The sequence below is a fragment of the Phocoena phocoena genome, chromosome 11, assembly GCF_963924675.1.
Source record: "Phocoena phocoena chromosome 11, mPhoPho1.1, whole genome shotgun sequence".
NCBI classification, from domain to species: domain Eukaryota; kingdom Metazoa; phylum Chordata; class Mammalia; order Artiodactyla; family Phocoenidae; genus Phocoena; species Phocoena phocoena.
The window spans coordinates 90,415,384-90,434,881 of NC_089229.1; the positions used below are offsets into that span (position 1 = coordinate 90,415,384).

Below are 19,498 nucleotides of genomic sequence, written 5' to 3' on the forward strand. Positions count from 1 at the left end.
CATGCTGGTGGAAGCAAGTATAAGCTTGTATCTGGATAGACGCTACAGCCTCCTAACCCTAAGGAGGAGGGTGATCATGTAAGTTATCAAAAGTGTCCAGTTGGAATCCTTTTGGGAGGAAAGGGATTGCTAAAGAAGATGACTAGCTTTTACCTGATCCATAACAGATATAAACTGGTATCTGAAGCAACTGGGATGAAAGGTCATCTTATCTAACTGGTCTCCTGCTTTTACCCTCACCCATGTGATCCCTGGAACTGGTCAGGTCATGTTACTCCTCTGCTTGAACCATGCAGGGGAACGTCATCTGCCTCTGGTTAAATTCTGCACGATTTGTTCCCTTGCTACCTTTCTGCCTTCTAAGTTACTCTTCTTTGTCTCTATTCCACGTCAGTGACACTGCCTTCTCAACTTTTCCTTGAACTTTCCAAGCGCAGCGCTGCTTCTTGAACTTTGCATCTGTGGTTCCTTCTGCCTACAGTCTCTCCTCCCAGCTGCCTGCTCGGCATCTGCAGCTCCCTCAGGATTTGGCTGAAATAGCACCTTCACAGTGCAGCTTCCTCTATCCCCATCCCTACAAAAACTGCATCCCCACCTGTACCACAGAACTCTTCCTGCTTCATTTTTCTCCATAACACTTATCACCATTTGGCATCCTTATATTTATGCTTGTCTCTTTTTCTCCACTAGAAGGAGGATAGAAATTTCTGTCAGCTTTGTTCATTTCTGTATCCTCAGCACCTAGATTAGTGGGAAGCACATAATAAATGTTAAATAAAGACTTGTTGACTGATAGGATAAGTTAATTTTTAAAAACTATAGTACCTTGGTTATTTTATTATCTTCTTTCTAATTGACTGGTGGTATATATATGTTGTACTTGGTAAATTTTTGCCAGCCATCACAGTCATATTATTACCCAAATTAATAGAATATCTGCATAAAGTGTGTTTATATATATATAAATTATGTTAAATATAAATATATATAAATAAAGGATATACACACTTTCTTTCCTTTATCATTTCCTCCCTCTCTTCAATCCATTCATTCGTTCATCTTCCTTTCCTCTCTCTGTGCTACATTGACACAAATTTATTCACCTTCTTATTGAACTCATTTTTGTTTGTTTGTTTTGGTGGTGGGTAAGGGGAATAACAAGTTAGTCACTTACCGGGAGAGGATTCAAGGAAAGGGATGGGTGGCTAGGGAGAGGAACTTTTAGACTTCAGTTTGCCATGACTCACAACACTTAACTCAATTCGTTCCAAAAATGAGAAGTGCATATATCCAAGTAACTATTTCCCAAAATTGTACACTCAATGACTTCAACATAAGAATTAAGCAAATTTTCTCAACTGACAAGAGAGACCAGGAAGGGCGGGCGGTACCTTGTAATGGCTGGGCTTTTATATAGTCAGAAATTACATTTCATCAAAATGGATATAATTATTTGTAAGCTACTAAAATTTGATGTGTGAGTGTGCATGAGAGAGAGAGAGAGAGAGAGAGTGAGAGAAGAGAGCAGATTCTAATATCCCCCCAATTCCTAACATCTGTATCTATCGTCAAATTATGTTTTAAAGATTTCTCATCTATATAAAAACTTTCATGGCGGAGATTAAGGAAATCAAGCCAATTTCACAATGCTCAAATTCCCAAACAGGAACAGAAAGCCACAGGAATGGGTGTGAGGCTCCTTCCTGCTCTGTTAAATGCGTTCATAGAAAAATGAAGTTTTTAGAAAAAAAAATACACCCCAAATCCAGGAAGACATAAGCCAGCAGATGGATTAAAAAGTACTGTTTCTAGATCCAGGCTCAACAGATCTCTCTAGGTTTCAACTTGCCCAAATGAGGACATTGCACTAAATTATCTCCAAATCTCTCCCAGAACTAAAGTTATCTGAGTCCTTATCTTGAGCCTGCCTGAGCAGGTTGGTGGTCAGGATAAAGCAGACCTTTGACAATAGTGGTGTACACATTCTGTTTTTCGCCTTTCTCTGACTTTATTGGCTGTTCCTTCCATGTCTCTCTTGCTAACTGCTCTCCCTCTGCTCAGTCTCTAAATGCTAGAGAGTGGTTCTTCTTGGCTAGACCCAGGGCTCCTCTACTCTGTTTCTACTTAGTACTTGATGATCTTATCCAGACACCCCCAAATTTATGTTTCCACCCTAGAATTCTCCCCTGATCTCCAGACACATATATCAACAGTCTCTTTACTTGAAAACTGCACTTGGATGTCCTTTTGATTTTTTATGTCTGAGGAAGAATCCTTGACTCTCGGCTTTCCTCCAGTTTCTTCCTCTTCTAGTTTTTCTAGTCCTTTCAATCTCAGTAAATTGTACCACCCACCACCCTAGTTGCTGGAGAGCAAAGCCTAGGAGACATTCTTAATTTCTCTTTCTCTCATTTGCTGTTTCACCCCATCAGAAAATTCTGGGGACACAACCTCCAAAACAGCTCCTGAATTCTGCCCAGTTTTCTCCATCTCCATTATTACCATTTCAGTCAAAGTTACCATCATTTCCCACAGCACTTATTTTCATTAGAATGCTGTTTTTAAGGCTAATGACAAATAATCCCTTAATTGGTCTCCCTACCTTTATTGTTGACCCCCAAATCCTTTCTCCCTTGAGCAACTGGAAGGCTTATTTTAAATATAAGTCAGATTATTTATGTTAAATTCTCTAAATGGCTTCAAATGTGCAATTTCAAAACAAAATCTCAACTCCATGCCTCGCAAGTCCCATATAATCTGACTTCTCCTGTTCTTTCTGCCTACGTGCTCTTCCTCAACCTTTTCATGGATGATCCTCGTTATTCAGATCTCTTCTCGTTGCTTCCTCAGAGAAAGCTTTTACTCCAAAGCCAACTGCATCATACTACCCTATTTTAATGCTCTGTAAAGCACTTATGACCACCTCTCCCTTCACTAGATCGTAAGCTCCTTGTGAACAGAAAATGAACGTAACTTTTTGGGTTTATTACGATAAGAAGTCTGGCATCTGAGCAGTGCTTAGAAGTTTCTCAGCATATATTTGTTAAATAAATTAATGAATGGATATTCTATTACCATAGATCTATTTTATGAATCTCATTCTTATTTCTTTCTCATTCTTGTTTCTTTTCCTCACTCCTTCCTCCCCCACCCCAGCCTTTTTTCTTTCTTTTTAGGTTGGAAAACTGATTGTACGATGCAAGCTTATCAAATCCTCCTAAAGTTTCTCCAGAGTTCCAGGTAGATTCACCAAGACTAGAAGTTACAACTGGTTGCTCGTTGAAGCCGCAGTTGTATGCAGACCAACGAGCTCTTGTAAAATGACAAGTCTTAGTGCAGATTTGATTGACATTTGTGCTAACTGCCAAAGTGAGCTGTCATCACGCACCACCATAGTACCATGAAACTAAGATTCTTAATGGGATGACTGGCTCCAAGCCTTGCAAACGGCACCACTAATGGCACATATCTCTCTGGGTGCCTGTTGATGACATAATAATTGAAAAATTTTGGCAACGCTTTTGAGAGCTTTCTACCCTTGTACATGCCATCTTGGATTAATTTATGTTGTTCTGGATTTCTGGTTTCTTTCTCCAGATGTAGATCCTGTCCTCCATGACAGCAAGTAGAGCCATTCCAAAGAGATCTCTATACAGAGAAATTAAACTCAGGGTTGATTCAACAGTGTTGCTCCTAGGTTAACGATGGCATTCTGATTTAAACAAGCACTGAAAATCTGGGTGCCAGAGCTGTATTTTTCTGTAAAGTAGAATTAACTTGACTTTTATGTATACTAACTGAATGCTGTATAGAAACATAAAAATGGCAAGAATGAATGTTTTGTGAAAAAAATTGCAGTTCAGTTATTACTAAAGCAATATGTTTCACTTCTCTGAAAGCTGAAACTTGTTTCGGTTAAATATTAACTGTAATACTGATTTCAGCTTCGAGGTCTATAGTTTCAATTCCATTCAACAAATATCTGTGAAGCGTCTACAGCAGACAAGGTAGTGTGTGTTACAGAAAATTGAAAGAGCTTATAAAACACAATAATGCCATTAGTAGAATGGAAAATAGACCTTTAGACAAATGGATAAAAAGTAGGGTTATTTCATTTTCAGGGGAGAAAAAAGGGCTAAGGACAGGCACATTATATAAAGATTGTCTTGCTTTCAGAGAGGAACAGGATAGAGGTAATATTCTGTCTGATATTAAGATACCAACATGGAAAAGCTTATCAATTCTAAGGGTAATGATTCACTAGAAATAATTGCTGCGGGAACGTGTCTTCCCTATTTGAAAAGTTCAAAGGAACTTTTAAAAAAGTATGTATTTTTATTTTATTTCTTTTATTGGCTGCGCTGGGTCTCTGTTGCTGCGTGCAGGCTTTCTCTAGTTATGGCGAGCAGGGCTACTCTTCGTTGCAGTGCACAGGCTTCTCATTGGGTGGCTTCTCTTGTTGCAGAGCACAGGCTCTAGGCATGCAACCTGTGGGCTCAGCAGTTGTAGCTCTCGGGCTCTAGAGTGTAGGCTCAGTAGTTGTGGTGCATGGGCTTCGTTGCTCTGCGGCATGTGGGATCTTCCCGGACCAGGGCCCGAACCTGTGTCCCCTGCATTGGTAGGCAGATTCTTAACCACTGCACCACCAGGGAAGCTCTCAAAGGAACTTCCTAAACTGGTTTAGGCAGTCCTGTCTGTTAATGGGGAGACATGGGGACTCAAAAACCTCATGATAAGTTTGGGAAATTATGACAGTTTTTTACTCACATTCCTATTTGTTTGAGTGTAATTGTCCCAGTTCATGACTTTAACCCATATTCCTGAGGCTTCACGGATCATCCATAATGTCACATAAAAATGACAGCAAAACACACAATAGGCCACTGAATGCTACTTTGGTAAGACCACTTCTGAACTTGTACTTTAAGGGAGACCAACAAACCAAATAAGTTGGAGAAAGCATCTAGAAACCCGAGAAACACTTATGGTTGCTTCTGCTAATAAAGCTTGGGAAAAGAAAGTCTTGGGGAACACAGGCATGATCTTCAAGTAATTCCAGTTACCTGGAAACAAGTTTTGAACTAACATTCATACAGAGAACAAAATCAGAGTTAATGGTTGGAATCAGGTGATTTTTTTGTCTTAATAAATAGATCGTGCAATGTTGGAAGCCGGTGATCTCCACATTCCCGGAATTCAGGTATAGACTGCTAGGGAAAAGCAGATTGTGTGCAGTGCATGAAAGAACTCTACACATGATTCTCAATAGGAGTAGTACCGCCCCCTTGAGGGTGCTTGGAGATTTGCAGAAATGTTTTTAGTAGTCACAATGGAGGATGTTAACCATACTTCTGTGGGCAGGGCTCAGAAATACTAGATGTCCTGCAATAAGCAAGAAAGTTCCAAAGAGAAAAATTGTCCCATGTCCCACGTTCCGCATGAATTTATAACGTTGCATCAGAATAAATCCACTCTAAATATAAGTACAAGTACTTTATCATGCAATTAATATTGGAAAAAATTTAAGGTTAAGTAAGATAATTTTGAAGAAAGTTGCCATGAAGAAGGACACAAATGGAATTAAGATGTTATTTAAAAACTATTCAACACCATACACAAAAATAAACTCAAAATGGATCAAAGACCTAAATGTAAGGCTGGACACTATAAAACTCTTAGAGGAAAACATAGGCAGAACACTCTTTCACATAAATCACAGCAATATCTTTTTTTAGTCCACCTCCTAGAGTAATTTAAAAAAACAAAACAAAAATAAACAAATGGGATCTAATGAAACTTAAAAGCTTTTGCACAGTAAAGGAAACCATAAACAAAATGGAAAGACAACCCACAGAATGAGGGAAAATATTTGCAAATGAAGTGACCCAGGGATTAATCTCCAAAATATACAAACAGCTCATGCAGCTCAATATCAAAAAAACAAACAACCCAATCCAAAAATGGGCAGAAGATCTAAACAGACACTTCTCTAAAGAAGACATACAGATTGCCAAAAAGCACATGAAAAGATGCTCAACATCACTAATTATCAGAAAAACGCAAATCAAAACTACAATGAGGTATCACCTCACACCGGTCAGAATGGCCATCATCAAAAATTCTACAAACGATAAATACTGGAGAGGGTGTGGAGAAAAAGAAACCCTCCTACACTGTTGGTGGGAATGTAAATTGGTGTAGCCAATATGGAGAATAGTATGGAGGTTCCTTAAAAAACTAAAATAGAGCTACCATGTGATCCAGCAATTCCACTCCTGGGTATATATCAGGGAAAACCATAATTCAAAAAGATACATGCACCCCAATGTTCATTGCAGCACTGTTTACAATGGCCAAGACATGGAAGCAACCTAAATGTCCATTGACAGAGGAATGGATAAAGAAGGTGTGGTACATATATACAATGGAATATTACTCAGCTGTAATGTCAAACAAAATAATGTCTTTGCAATAACATGGATGGATCTAGAGATTATCATAGTAAGAGAAATAAGTCAGACAGAGAAAGACAAATATCATATGATATCACTTATATGTGGAATCTAATTTTAAAAAATGATATAAATGAACTTATTTACAAAACAGAAACAGACTCACAGATTTTGAAAACAAACTTATGGTTACCAGAGGGAAACGTGGAGAGGGGAGGGATAAATTAGGAGCTTGGAATTAACATACACACGCTACTATATATAAAATAGATAACCAACAAGGACCTACTGTATAGCACAGGGAACACTACTAAATATTCTGTAATAACCTATATGGGAAAAGAATCTGAAAAGGAATGAATATATGTATACGTATAACCGAATCACTTTGCTGTACACCTGAAACTAAAACGACATTGTAAATAAACTATACTCCAATAAAATTTTTTTAAAAATGTTATTAAAAAAACCTACTCAATAATTCACTTTTTCTGCCCAGAGCGTCTATTTAGTACATCATGCATTTTCAATTACCAAATTAATTCTAAAGGATTTCAGTGCAAGAGTTTAGTTTTTACTGTGCCAAATAAGAGACAAAAAAGATTTAAGACTTTGTGTCTTATGCACTGAATTATAGAGAAATGCAACTAGTGGATAAACTAAGAAAAGATTGTTTTGTTTGGTTCTGGATTTTCCAAGAGTTTTCTAAAGGTACATCACTGTCAGCACTGCTGCTCCTGGTATTTAAGCTGCTAATAAAACACCCTGGATTGTTCTTTACTTATAGCTGCACATATGAACATGTGTAATAACAGAAACGATTTGAAACTTTTACAGACAGACACAGAATATAAATTAGCAGATATCTGAAACGGTGATGTCAGTAAGTTGAACTAAATGTTTTGAATTTATTTTTATTGCCATAACATCTATTTTTTATTGAATTATAATAGACACACAACATTGTATTAGTTTCAGGTGTACAACATAATGATTCAATATTTGTACGGATCAGGAAATGATTTCATGATGTCTAGTTATGTATATATTTAAAATTTTCAACTATAAAAATGATGAGATCTCTGCTGTGAAAATTACATATTGAACTGCATTTATTTTGGGGTTATCATTCTCAAACTGATACTGCCCCATGAGGTCTACCACCCAACTTTTTGTCCATCTGTCCTCTTTTGCCTATGGCTGATTATAGGATATTACTTCTGAGGTCCCTTTAAGTACCAGAAACTAAATATTTACTTTAATACATGGTAGATTGTTGAACGTAGAAGATGTGTTTTGTGTCATATAGTGTCACTTCCAAGCTGTTTTTCATACTATAAATAATTATTTCGACACTACACAATAAGTTCCAGCTCATTTGCAATAATATCATAGTTTCTTCATTTTCCCTCATCCACGGCTTACTATTTTTCTCAGCATGTTATCTCTACTTTAACTAAGGTTATTTCCCTCTTTCTTTCATCACAGGCAAATTTGTCTAGTCTCTTATTACTTATCCTAACTCTAGGTTTTATTCTAGGGTCCACCTGTACTTTTATATGCTTTATTTTTAATTATTTAAATAATTTATTTCTAATTAATAATAATAAATTAATTAATATAGATTTATTCATTTCTTTATTTTTATACTTCCTGTATGGAAGAACTACTGATCCTGTTACTTCTTGCAAACTCACATTTATTCGTTTTCATTGTATGTAGTCATCAGGTAGTCCCATTATGACTTTTAGAATAGCTAAAAGCTGTACCTGAACATATACATAGGGAATCCATATTATTTTTTATAAATTATTTTTCTTTTATTTTGATTTTGGATTAGAGTTAGGATTTATATCAAATTAAAAAAAATCAACATGTGGATTATTTTATCTATGAATTTCAATTTAAGATATTAATGAGGGCATTGCATAATATTTATATAAAAGGGGAATGGTGTCTGATAGGGTTGAGAACACGGCACTAGGTAATCTCTAAGGTCCATCCATCTCTAAAATTCTAAGACTCGTTGGTTCCTCTAGCCTTACTGTGAATGATGAACACTCTTGTCTCCAGCACAGTAAACACTGCACTCACAGAAATTTATAAGTTGAATGTACTCTTTTGATAGTATTATGTCTCTTTTGTACTTATAAAAGACAGCAAACCATTTTTTTTTCTATTTCATTGAGTTGTGAAGACCATGTTAAACCAAGAGATACACACACTAGTTCTCCCAGCATGATTATTTTCACACACACACCTGTGTACTTTTCTTACCTAGCTTGACGAGGTGGAGCATGGAGGTATTACTTCCTCTTTCAGTGCAAGCAGTTACAGAGATATTGTAGATATCTCCCGGAGGCAGGCTGAGAATTGTGGTCATGACATTGCGTGTTACCTGCAAGATCATCAGAATGGAGGCTTTAAGCTTCTAATGGCCTTGAACTAGAATACCATTCCAAACAACTACAGGGCTATCACAGATGTTCCCTCTCTGTTCTGTGCTGCAATCTACAGTTGATTAAGCCTTATGAATATATTATTTCCTCTAAACATGATATAAATTTCTCAGCTGAGCCAAATGCAAGGTAGACTTAAATAGGCACAATACATAAAGGGACATTTTTGTGATTAATTCCTTTGTTTGGAATGGGTATTACTCTGATTTTTTCCCCTCATATTCACAGCAAATTTTAGAAAAAGCAATTGCTTGGTTTTACTAACAGGAACATTGTTCAGCCTTAGCTGAGAAGCTCAAAAGAAACCTAACCATGTCTATGGACACCTGCTTTCTTAACTTAAGACTATATTTCCCAGTTTCTTCTACAGCTAGTGGGGACCATGTGACCCCATTCCAACCATGGGTAAGAGGAGGTACCACGGGCAACTTATAGATTTGTTCACACCCTGTATGTGCTGGGCCTTTGTGTCCTCTCTTTTCCCCTTCCTGTGGGCTGGAATATGGCTGTAAAGATGAGGAAGTTTTGCCTCTGCAGATGAGGACCACACATAGTGGCAGATGCAGCAGCAAAATAGAAAGAATCTGGACCCCTGGATGATCCCTCACAGCAGAGGTGCCCTGTTAGTGCTGGGTACCATGAGAGAGACATAGGTGTTGATATTCTTTAATCCACAACCTTAAAAAAAATATTATTACAGTCATTTAGTTGGTACCCTAACTACTATAACAAAAAGCTTAATAAACCAGGAGAAAAGAAATTTGTATTTCCAACACATCCGTATATTTAGGTGCTGGGGATATATGGAGAAAATAATGAAATAACTATGGTTTTCTCGAAAATGTTTAGTATCCTGAAGAAAAAGCTCAGGCATAACTTTAAACACAGGTGAAATCAATAATCAATAGATACAATGATTACTACTCACTACTAAAGATTAAAAGCTAAGCTCTGTGAAAGAAGGAATTTAATTTTTGTTCACTAGCCTGTCTCCAGAACCAAAAACAGTGCCACTTGGCATACAAATATTTTTTTGATGTCTCAATAAATGTTTGCTTCATGGTTTTCAACAGATGCCCAATACTGGGAATCAAAGACACATACACTCTTTTTAATTTTCTTCTTTCCTTCTGCAACAACCATCCAGTGGAGCATTCTAGAATGCGAGAGATCAGTAGTGTCATCCCCGTATGTCCAACTGATATATAACAGACTGTTGAAATATTCCACAGAAGTGATTTCTGGAGCAACTGGGGCTATGAGGGAGGAAAGAACTACACTTTAGTATAAGAGACTATGAATAATTAAAGTACTTATCAACAGAGCATGAAATCCCATACAGAGTTAATTTAGAGAATTAAAATTCACACCTCATGATGGCCCTAAGGACTCTTGGACCTGTCGATAATATAGTGAAGTTTGGTGGTATGAGGTGGGCACTTGTTTTGTGAGACACTACCTTGTATGGCTCAGACCCAAGACAGCCAGACCTATACCTGAGGAGAGCAAGTTTTTTTATATAAATTTCATTTACAAGATTCCAAAAATGTTCACACGTTTGGGTGAAATTTGGGGTTAATTTATTGTTGGATCAATAAATTAATATTATTAGGCACTGGTGAACTTATTTTCCAAGTGGTACTAGAAACTCGGGTCCTGTAAACATAAATCTTTCTTATTGTGGCAGCAAAGAAGTTTACGGGAATAAAGAACAGTAGGATCAATGAGTAGAGGAACAGAAAAATAATGTCCATAAGATAACAAGACAATGGCATTGACAGTGTCTAGCGCAGTGCTTCGCGGAAGGTAGGCTCTATATAAAAGTTGCTGAAGCAAGTATTAAGGGAGGGAAGGAAAAGATTTTTAACTTTAAAAAGCTAAATTCTCCCTGACACTGAATTTATGAATTTATTTTATAACTTTACACGTTTAAATTTAAAAAAATTCTGATAGGGGAGGAGAGTTCATCACAAGCTTTATAATACATAAGCTTTGAAAGCACACTTTAATTATTTTTTAAAGTAACTGATAATTCTGAAGGTTTTAACAAATACACAGTTGAATTTAAATTCCATGTGATGTTGGTTTGAAGATAGTCAAGTGTCCTATTCCAAGACACAGTCCCAAACCAACCAATGTTTGGAGGAGAATTTCAACAAATCAAAAAGACTTATTTTCTTTAACATGCACTAATACGTATCACAAACATTCATAACTATCTATGCTTTCAGATACAATTATTCACTAAAGAGATGTGTAATAGTAAAAACCATATTTCTGTTTCATGCTAAGTATGAGTAGCATTTCTATATGTTTGACAATAAAATCTTGAAATATCAACAATGTCTATAAGTAGCACAAACCCATATCATATTGCAGAAAATTCAAATAAAGGAAAATAACCCTGGTTTCTTTATAGCCTCATAACATATTTTTACATAATTCACTATATACAAGAACCTATATGTATATTTCTTCAAAGGATATTTTCTCAAGTTCTAATTTGAACGAACATATTTAAAATTGCAAAGCCAGAAGTATATATCTCTCGCTCACAGGTATGAAGTCTTCACATTTTTATACTCCATGTTGTTGATTTCAAATCCAGCATATTGCTGAAAGGCCACCAGATGTCACTATTTGTTTATTAAACATTATTTGGTACACCAGCATAATTAGGAACTTGACTTACAGACAAACTGCCTAACAAAGATAATAGACTTGAGGTTCTAATAAATCGCACCTTATTCAAGCATTTTATTCCTATTCCCACACAATTTGGCAATTCGGATTACAATTGGAAAACATACGAAAGTAAAGTATGAGGTCTTTATTTGCTTTAAAATTGAAATGAGGGGAGAAAGTCCCCCCTGACCAAAAGCTAAAATTTCAACTAGTTTTAGATACAGGTATAAAAATAAAACTCAGCTACCATATGTATTTTAATAATGATATAGGGCTTCCCTGGTGGCGCAGTGGTTGAGAGTCCGCCTGCCGATGCAGGGGACACGGGTTCGTGCCCTGGTCCGGGAAGATCCCACATGCCGCGGAGCGGCTAGGCCCGTGAGCCATAGCAGCTGAGCCTGCGCGTCCGGAGCCTGTGCTCCGCAACGGGAGAGGCCACAACAGTGAGAGGCCCGCATACCACAAAAAAAAAAAAAAATAAATAATGATATAGATTATATAATTTAATTCTCACACTACCCTATGAGGTATTATTATGCCCATTTTATAGATGTGAGAATTGAGACCATCTGTGTCAATATGCTTAGATAACACTGTGGATCCCCAGTGTCAGCATGATTTAGTGGTTGGTCCCAGGAAAAAATAAGAAATTCCCAAAGATCAATTTATTGGAGACAATAGACTGCTCACCTAGGCAAGTAGCTTGCTTCTTAACCATAGTTTACATATCCAGACTTGCTTTGTCCACCTAACTCTTACCTCATGACCTTTGCCCATTCCCAGGTAGTTCCCAACTTAGAAAGGCACACCTAAACCATTTGAGTCCAGAACTCCAAATCCTATTAATATTTCATTTCTGATGTCCCCCTTGGGAGACACCACGAACACTCTGTCCAGAAAGTGTCCTGGCTCACTACAGCAAGTTCCCTACGCTTAGCTTTGTTTCATTAGCCAGTTGTTAGGCAATATTTTGAGTTTTACCAGTGAGAAAATACAAGTCCAGGATCATTAAGATAATTTGCTCAAAGTTCTACAGCTGGAAATTAGCAGGGTCAAGGCTGCTCAATCAAGTGATCAGATGTGACGTCTGGGCTTTTTCCAGACAGCTGCTCTGTCTAAGGAAAGAGCATTCTCAGAGTGTTAATCTCAATAAAGATAAGTGTATGAATTACTGATACAATGAAGTTTAATTATAATTAAGTACGTGATTATGAATATAGTCAAAAAGGCTAACACAGGGCTTGTCAAATAATTGGTATTTTCTCTTTTTATGGTAGTCTTTCACTTCTCTACTTTAATATTACATTAACATCTGGAACAAAGGAAGCTCTTGACATTGGCCAGTAAACAACAGTCATGAACTATGTAAGTTGATTGTGTAAGAATTCACATGATTAATTTCTTTCCATTGTTTTTTTTTTTTTTTTTTATGCGTTACGCGGGCCTCTCACTGTTGTGGCCTCTCCCGTTGCGGAGGACAGGCTCCGGACGCGCAGGCTCAGCGGCCATGGCTCACGGGCCCAGCCGCTCCGCGGCATGTGGGATCCTCCCAGACCGGGGCACGAACCCGCGTCCCCTGCATCGGCAGGCGGACTCTCAACCACTGCGCCACCAGGGAAGCCCCATTGTTTTTTTAATGGATAAATCTCAACAGGGTAAAGCTAGAAGTCCAGTGAGTAAATTATTTTGACAAAATTATTCTTCACCTAAACAGTATCTTTCTCTTTTCTTTTCTCAGTATAACTTTAATTATGGCTTTGCAGTCCCATCAAAAGTTCTTGAAAAAATCTTAGTTCAGACCATAAGGGTTACTGTTTCTCAGATGAATTTCCTCTTCTTGTTGCTACCTCTGCCCACCTCTGCCATCTCTGCCATATGATAGTTATCTACATAATTTTAGGTTCTGAGGATCCAACACTAACAGTTTTTTGAGTATTTAAACTTTGTGCCCTGTATTTTGCTAAGTAGCTTTTTTAATTGGGAAGTAACAATAGATAATAATAGCAGATTATAGATACTATTATCATCCCTATTTTTCACCTGAAAGAAACTGAGGTTTAGAATAATTAACTTGCTGGAGTTTACAGGTGGAAGGTGGCAAACGTGTGACTCACACACCCAAGTTTATGTGTCTCCAGGTCTGTTTTAATTCCTGCGGTGGACAGTACTGCAGTCAGCCTGTGACTTTGAAAATGGCTTAATTAATAAGGAAATGGAGGCACTCTACCAAATACAGTTATCAAAATGGATAAAATCATTTGAGTGTGGTGTAAAGCTGAAAGCTCTGCCTGCTACATCTCGATTCTAATCAATTCTGAACAGGGGTGCATAAATCCAGGGCAGTGACTCAGGATAAAAAGAAATTAAGGACAGTAACTCAGGATACAAATTATATTTTAATTTTTAAAGGCTATTATTTAAACAAATAATAAATTTTCAGAAGCAAGTATATCACCTTCTGTGAAATTGATACTCAGTCGGTCCTGGGTGAATGACTAGCAATTTCTGGAGATGGGTCCCCTCAGAACTTCCTCAAAATAGTGATCTCTCCTCATGGGACCATTTCCCACACACTCACCTGTTATGAAGCTTATGGTGGAACTGTCACAGCAGCTCAGTTCCGGGTCTCCCCATGTTACCATGGTAACTCGAAAGTTGTAGTACCATGCTGGCAACAGATGAGCTATCCTCTGAAAAAAGCAAGAAGACAAAAGACTAAGAGGGAAAATCATATTTTCGGAATACAGTTATTTACTTCTCTCAGGCTATGAAAAAAGTAATTTCCTTTTGCCTTTTTGTATTTCCCATTTCCCATTAAAAATATTCTTTTTGGAATGAGACGACGTGTAAATAAAATGATGCACCACAATATAATATATTTAAAAAAGTGATCAAAAGATATAGAGTCAAATACGTTCAGTATTGGTTTCCTTTTGCAGTTTCCTAAGTTATATTACACAAGAGAATTAGTATTTATTTGTACGTCACTGTATGTACATGTCCTCCGATTTCTAAGGCAAATAACCTTTCACAACTTTATATTCTCCCAGTATGGACCATAAAGATGCATCCATATTGGGTGGCAATCACCAGAGTTGTCAACTGGGTAGAGGACAATTGTGTAATTTGTATGTGACCTGTAGCTAACCTGCACTTTAAAAATTATTCTAGTCTCAGAAAGAGCAATCTTTTCCTGCTCTCTTGAAGAACATCCTCTAAGGGTCTGACATTATTGGTATTTAACTGATTTTTCAATGTCAAGAAGAGCCATCATTAGAGTTAAGCAGTGTCAACTAATTATTGAACGACTAGAGGAAATCTCCTGTGTTTTCTTCCTTAGGAGCAGAGAGAAACAATAAGCACTTGGTAGGTCTACTAAAATGTGAATTAGCAAATACACTCAATTAAGAGTGAAAGCTAGTTTCACACAATTCTCTCTCTCTTTCTCAAAAAACAACAAAAAAATTAAAAGCAAAAACAACCCCAAACCTTGAAAGTAGCAAGCTACCTGTGTGTATTTACAAAATGGTCTAATTTACATAACACATAATAATTTTTTCAGACACATTTGGTACATGAAAGCATGTCTGTTGACACAGGAAAATGTGACAGCTGGTTAAGGAAAGATTACCACGGATGCAGTCAAGGAGACAGTCGCTGCTATTTCATAGTAAGTTGTCCATTCTGATGTCATTGTTGTAGGGTTGAAATAAAACATTTCAACCACATATTTTCTGAACACTCCTAAATAAGGTCTGGTCCAGCTCAAAACCACTGCTGTAGGACCCAAGGGATAGAGCATTAAATCCTTTATTCCAGTTGGAACTAAGAAGGGAGGGGAGTGAAAAAAGAAAGTCAAGAAGGAATGTTTAATATCTTAGCAATAGCTTCACACTGCTACCTAATAACTAGGTTTTTCACTCTTCTGATACAATCATTAAAAACTAAAAATATTTGCCTGAGATTTTCTTTTTCCCAAGTAATGGATGCTAAGGATGGCTTCCAGGTATACAATTGTAATCATTAATTACTCTGAAGGTTGACTATTGGGTGAACAAGTATGGACCTCCCATAAATGATGATAATGACTTGAGCTTAGAAATTGCACCCCTCCAAATAGTACTCTGATAAACGTATTATTCTTGTGGCTGGCAACTTACCAATAGCAAATGTCACAGGGTCTGAAGGTGGTCCAATCAAAGGGCCTTTTCTTAGGTACATCACAACCTGGTACTGGGCACCAGGAACCAGATTTTCAATAATAGATTTGCTTGAGTTCACCTTCAAACCAAACACCCAATAAGATTTATTTAGAGCTGGGCTTTCAGAATGTGACACAGAGGCTAACATCGTTTTCAGGGACACTTTGTGAAATCACAAATGCCTCTGAAATCCAGAAGCCTTTACTTATGCTGAGGAAGGTCAAATTTCAAAATTAGGATGATATATAGTTTATATGAGCACTGGAGGAAACCCAGAACATTCAAATTCTAAGGCTAGATTTAATAAGCCCCATGAACTGCTTTATACCCATCAATGTCAATTGTAACTACGTACACTAGAAACACATCAGCCTCTAACCATAATCAAATCAGGAATAACATAAGGATAGTCTGACATCCTAAATTGTAGTGTCAGCTGATTACATGCAAAGATCAGTGCAGGAATGTCTTTAGTCTCTCATCACTTAGAAGCATATAATATTTAATTATAGTGATGGAAATTACCTCAGAGATTATCTAGTCCAAATCTCTCATTTAACAGATCAAGAAAGTGAAGCTAGAGAATAGCCAAGATCACATATCTAGATCAGTGTTGGGACTGGAAGCCTAGCATTGTGTCCTCTACTCCATGATACAGGCCAAGTAGCAAGATACAGCAGTAAGCATTTTGCAAGGCTACTGTGACAACCTGCCAAGAATGAATCAGGAAGAAACAGATAATCTGAACAGACTGAATACTAGTAGTGAAATTGAATTTGTAATTAAAAAAAAAAAACAAAACTCCTAGCAAACAAAAGCCCAGGACTGGATGGTTTCACAGGGGAATTCCACCAAACATTATAAAGAAAAGCTAATTCCGGGAGTCAAGATGGCATACTAGGAGGATGTGGAATTCACGTATCCTCACAACTAGGGCACTTACCAGGCATCAGTGGGGGACCATGGACACCTAAGGGGACAGGAGGAACGCCCAGCAACCGGCTTGCAGGATCTTGGTTCCCAGGCCGGAGGTTGGACCCAAGTTCCTCTGGTGGGAGCTCTGAGTCCAAACTGCTGGACCAAAAGGAGAACCTCAGAGCCTAGGGAATATCAATTGGAGTGAGACCTACCAGAGGTCCTCATCTCAGCACCAAGACCCAGCTCTATCCAGCTGCCTGCAAACTCCAGTGCTGGACGTCTCAGGCCAAATAACCAGTAAGACAGGAATACAGCACCACACAGCAAAAAAAAAAAAAAAAAAAGAAGAAAAAAAGAAAAGAAACAACAAAAAAATTTGTTACAGACAAAGGATCAAGGTAAAAACCTACAAGACCAAAAAAAAAAAAAAAAAAAACAAACCAAAAAAGAAGATGAAATAGGTAAGCTACCTGAAAAAGAATTCAGAGTAATGATAGTAAAGATGATCCAAAATCTCAGAAACAGAATGGAGAAAATACAAGAAACATTTAAAAAAGATCTAGAAGAACTAAAGAGCAAATAAACAGTGATGAATGACAAAATTACTGATATTAAAAATACTCTAGAAGGAATCAATAACAGAATAACTGAGGCAGAAGAACGGATAAGTGAGCTGGCAGAAAAAATGGTGGAAATAACTGCCAGGGAGCAGAATAAAGAAAAAAGAATGAAAAGAATTGAGGACAGTCAGAGAGACCTCTGGACAACCTTAAATGCAACAACATTCAAATTATAGGGGTCCCAGAAGAAGAGAAAAAGAAAGGCTCTGAGAAAATATTTGAATAGATTATAGTGGAAAACTTCCCTAATATGGGAAAGGAAATAGTCAATCAAGTCCAGGAAGCACAGAGAGTACCATACAGGATAAACCCAAAGAGAAACACTGAGACACATATGAATCAAACTATGAAAAATTAAAAACAAAGAAAAAATATTGAAAGAAGCAAGGGAAAAGCAACAAATAACATACAAGGGAATCCCCATAAGGTTAACAACTGATTTTTCAGCAGAAACTCTGCAAGCCAGAAGGGAGTCGCAGGACATATTTAAAGTGATGAAAGAGAAAAACCTACAACCAAGATTACTCTACCCAGCAAGGATCTCATTCAGATTCGACAGAGAAATTAAAAATCTTTACAAACATACAAAAGTTAAGAGAATATAGCATCACCAAACCAGCTTTACAACAAATGCTAAAGGAACTTCTCTAGGCAGGAAACACAAGAGAAGAAAAAGACCTACAATAACAAACAAAACAATTAAGAAAATAGTAATAGGAACATACATATCGATAATTACCTTAAATGTAAATGGATTAAAAGCTCCAATCAAAAGACATAGACTGGATGAATGGATACAAAAGCAAGACCTGTACATACGCTGTCTACAAGAGACCCTCTTCAGACCTAGGGACATATACAGACTGAAAGTAAGGGGATGGAAAAAGATATTCCATGCAAATGGAAATCAAAAGAAAGCTGGAATGGCAATTCTCATATCAGACAAAATAGACTTTAAAATAAAGGCTATTACAAGAGACAAAGAAGGACACCACATAATGATCGTGGGGTAAATCCAAGAAGAAGATATAACAATTGTAAATATTTATGCACCCAACACAGGAACACCCCAATACATAAGGCAAATGCTAACAGCCATAATATTGGCAATCGACAGTAAGACAATCATAGTAGGGGATTTTAACACCCCACTTTCACCAATGGACAGATCATCCAAAATGAAAGTGAATAAGGAAACACAACCTGTAAATGACACATTAAACAAGGTGGACTTAATTGATATTTATAGGACATTCCATCCAAAAACAACAGAATACACTTTCTTGTCAAGTGCTCATGGAACATTCTCCAAGATAGGCCATATCTTGGGTCACAAATCAAGCCTTGGTAAATTTAAGAAAATTGAAATCGTATCAAGTATCTTTTCTGACCACAACACTATGGTTGTGTTACAGGAAACAAACTGTAAAAAATACAAACATGGAGGCTAAACAATACACTACTAACTAACCAACAGATCACTGAAGAAATAAAAAAATACCTAGAAACAGATGACAATGACCCAAAACCTATGGGAAGCAGCAAAAGCAGTTCTAAGAGGGAAGTATATAGCAGTACAATCATACCTCAAGAAACAACTCAAATAAACAACCTAAACTTAGACATAAAGCAATTAGAGAAAGAAGAACAACAAAAAAAACCCTCCAAAGTTAGCAGAAGGAAAGAAATCATAAAGATCAGATCAGAAATAAATGTAAAGGAAATGAAAGAAACAATAGCAAAGATCAATAAAACTAAAAGCTGGTTCTTTGAGAGGATAAGCAAAATTGATAAACCATTAGCCAGACTCATCCAGAAAAAAGGAAGAAGACTCAAATGAACAGAATTAGAAATGAAAAAGGAGAAGTAACAACTGACACTGCAGAAATACAAAGGATCATGAGAGATTACTACAAGCTACTATATGCCAATAAAATGGACAACCTGGAAGAAATGGACAAATTCTTAGAAAAGCACAACCTTCCGAGACTGAACCAGGAAGAAATAGAAAATATAAACAGACAAATCACAAGCAATGAAATTGAAACTGTGATTAAAAATCTTCCAACAAACAAAATCCCAGGACCAGATGGCTTCACAGGGGATTCTATCAAACATTTAGAGAAGAGCTAACACCTCTCCTTCTCAAACTCTTCCAAAAT

At 37.1% G+C, this 19,498-nt stretch overlaps 1 protein-coding gene across 1 annotated transcript in view; it reads right to left on the minus strand.

Annotated features, from left to right (window-relative positions):
- Positions 1 to 15,212: 15,212 nt before the first annotated feature.
- The window catches only part of LOC136131446 (receptor-type tyrosine-protein phosphatase O-like), a 44,502-nt gene continuing 40,216 nt past the window's right edge, over positions 15,213 to 19,498 (minus strand). The window contains exons 9-10 of the mRNA XM_065888206.1: positions 15,757 to 15,877; positions 15,213 to 15,421 (exon numbers count right to left, since the gene is read on the minus strand). Coding sequence (XP_065744278.1) covers positions 15,213 to 15,421; positions 15,757 to 15,877 — 330 coding nt within the window. The remainder of the gene's footprint in view (positions 15,422 to 15,756; positions 15,878 to 19,498) is intronic.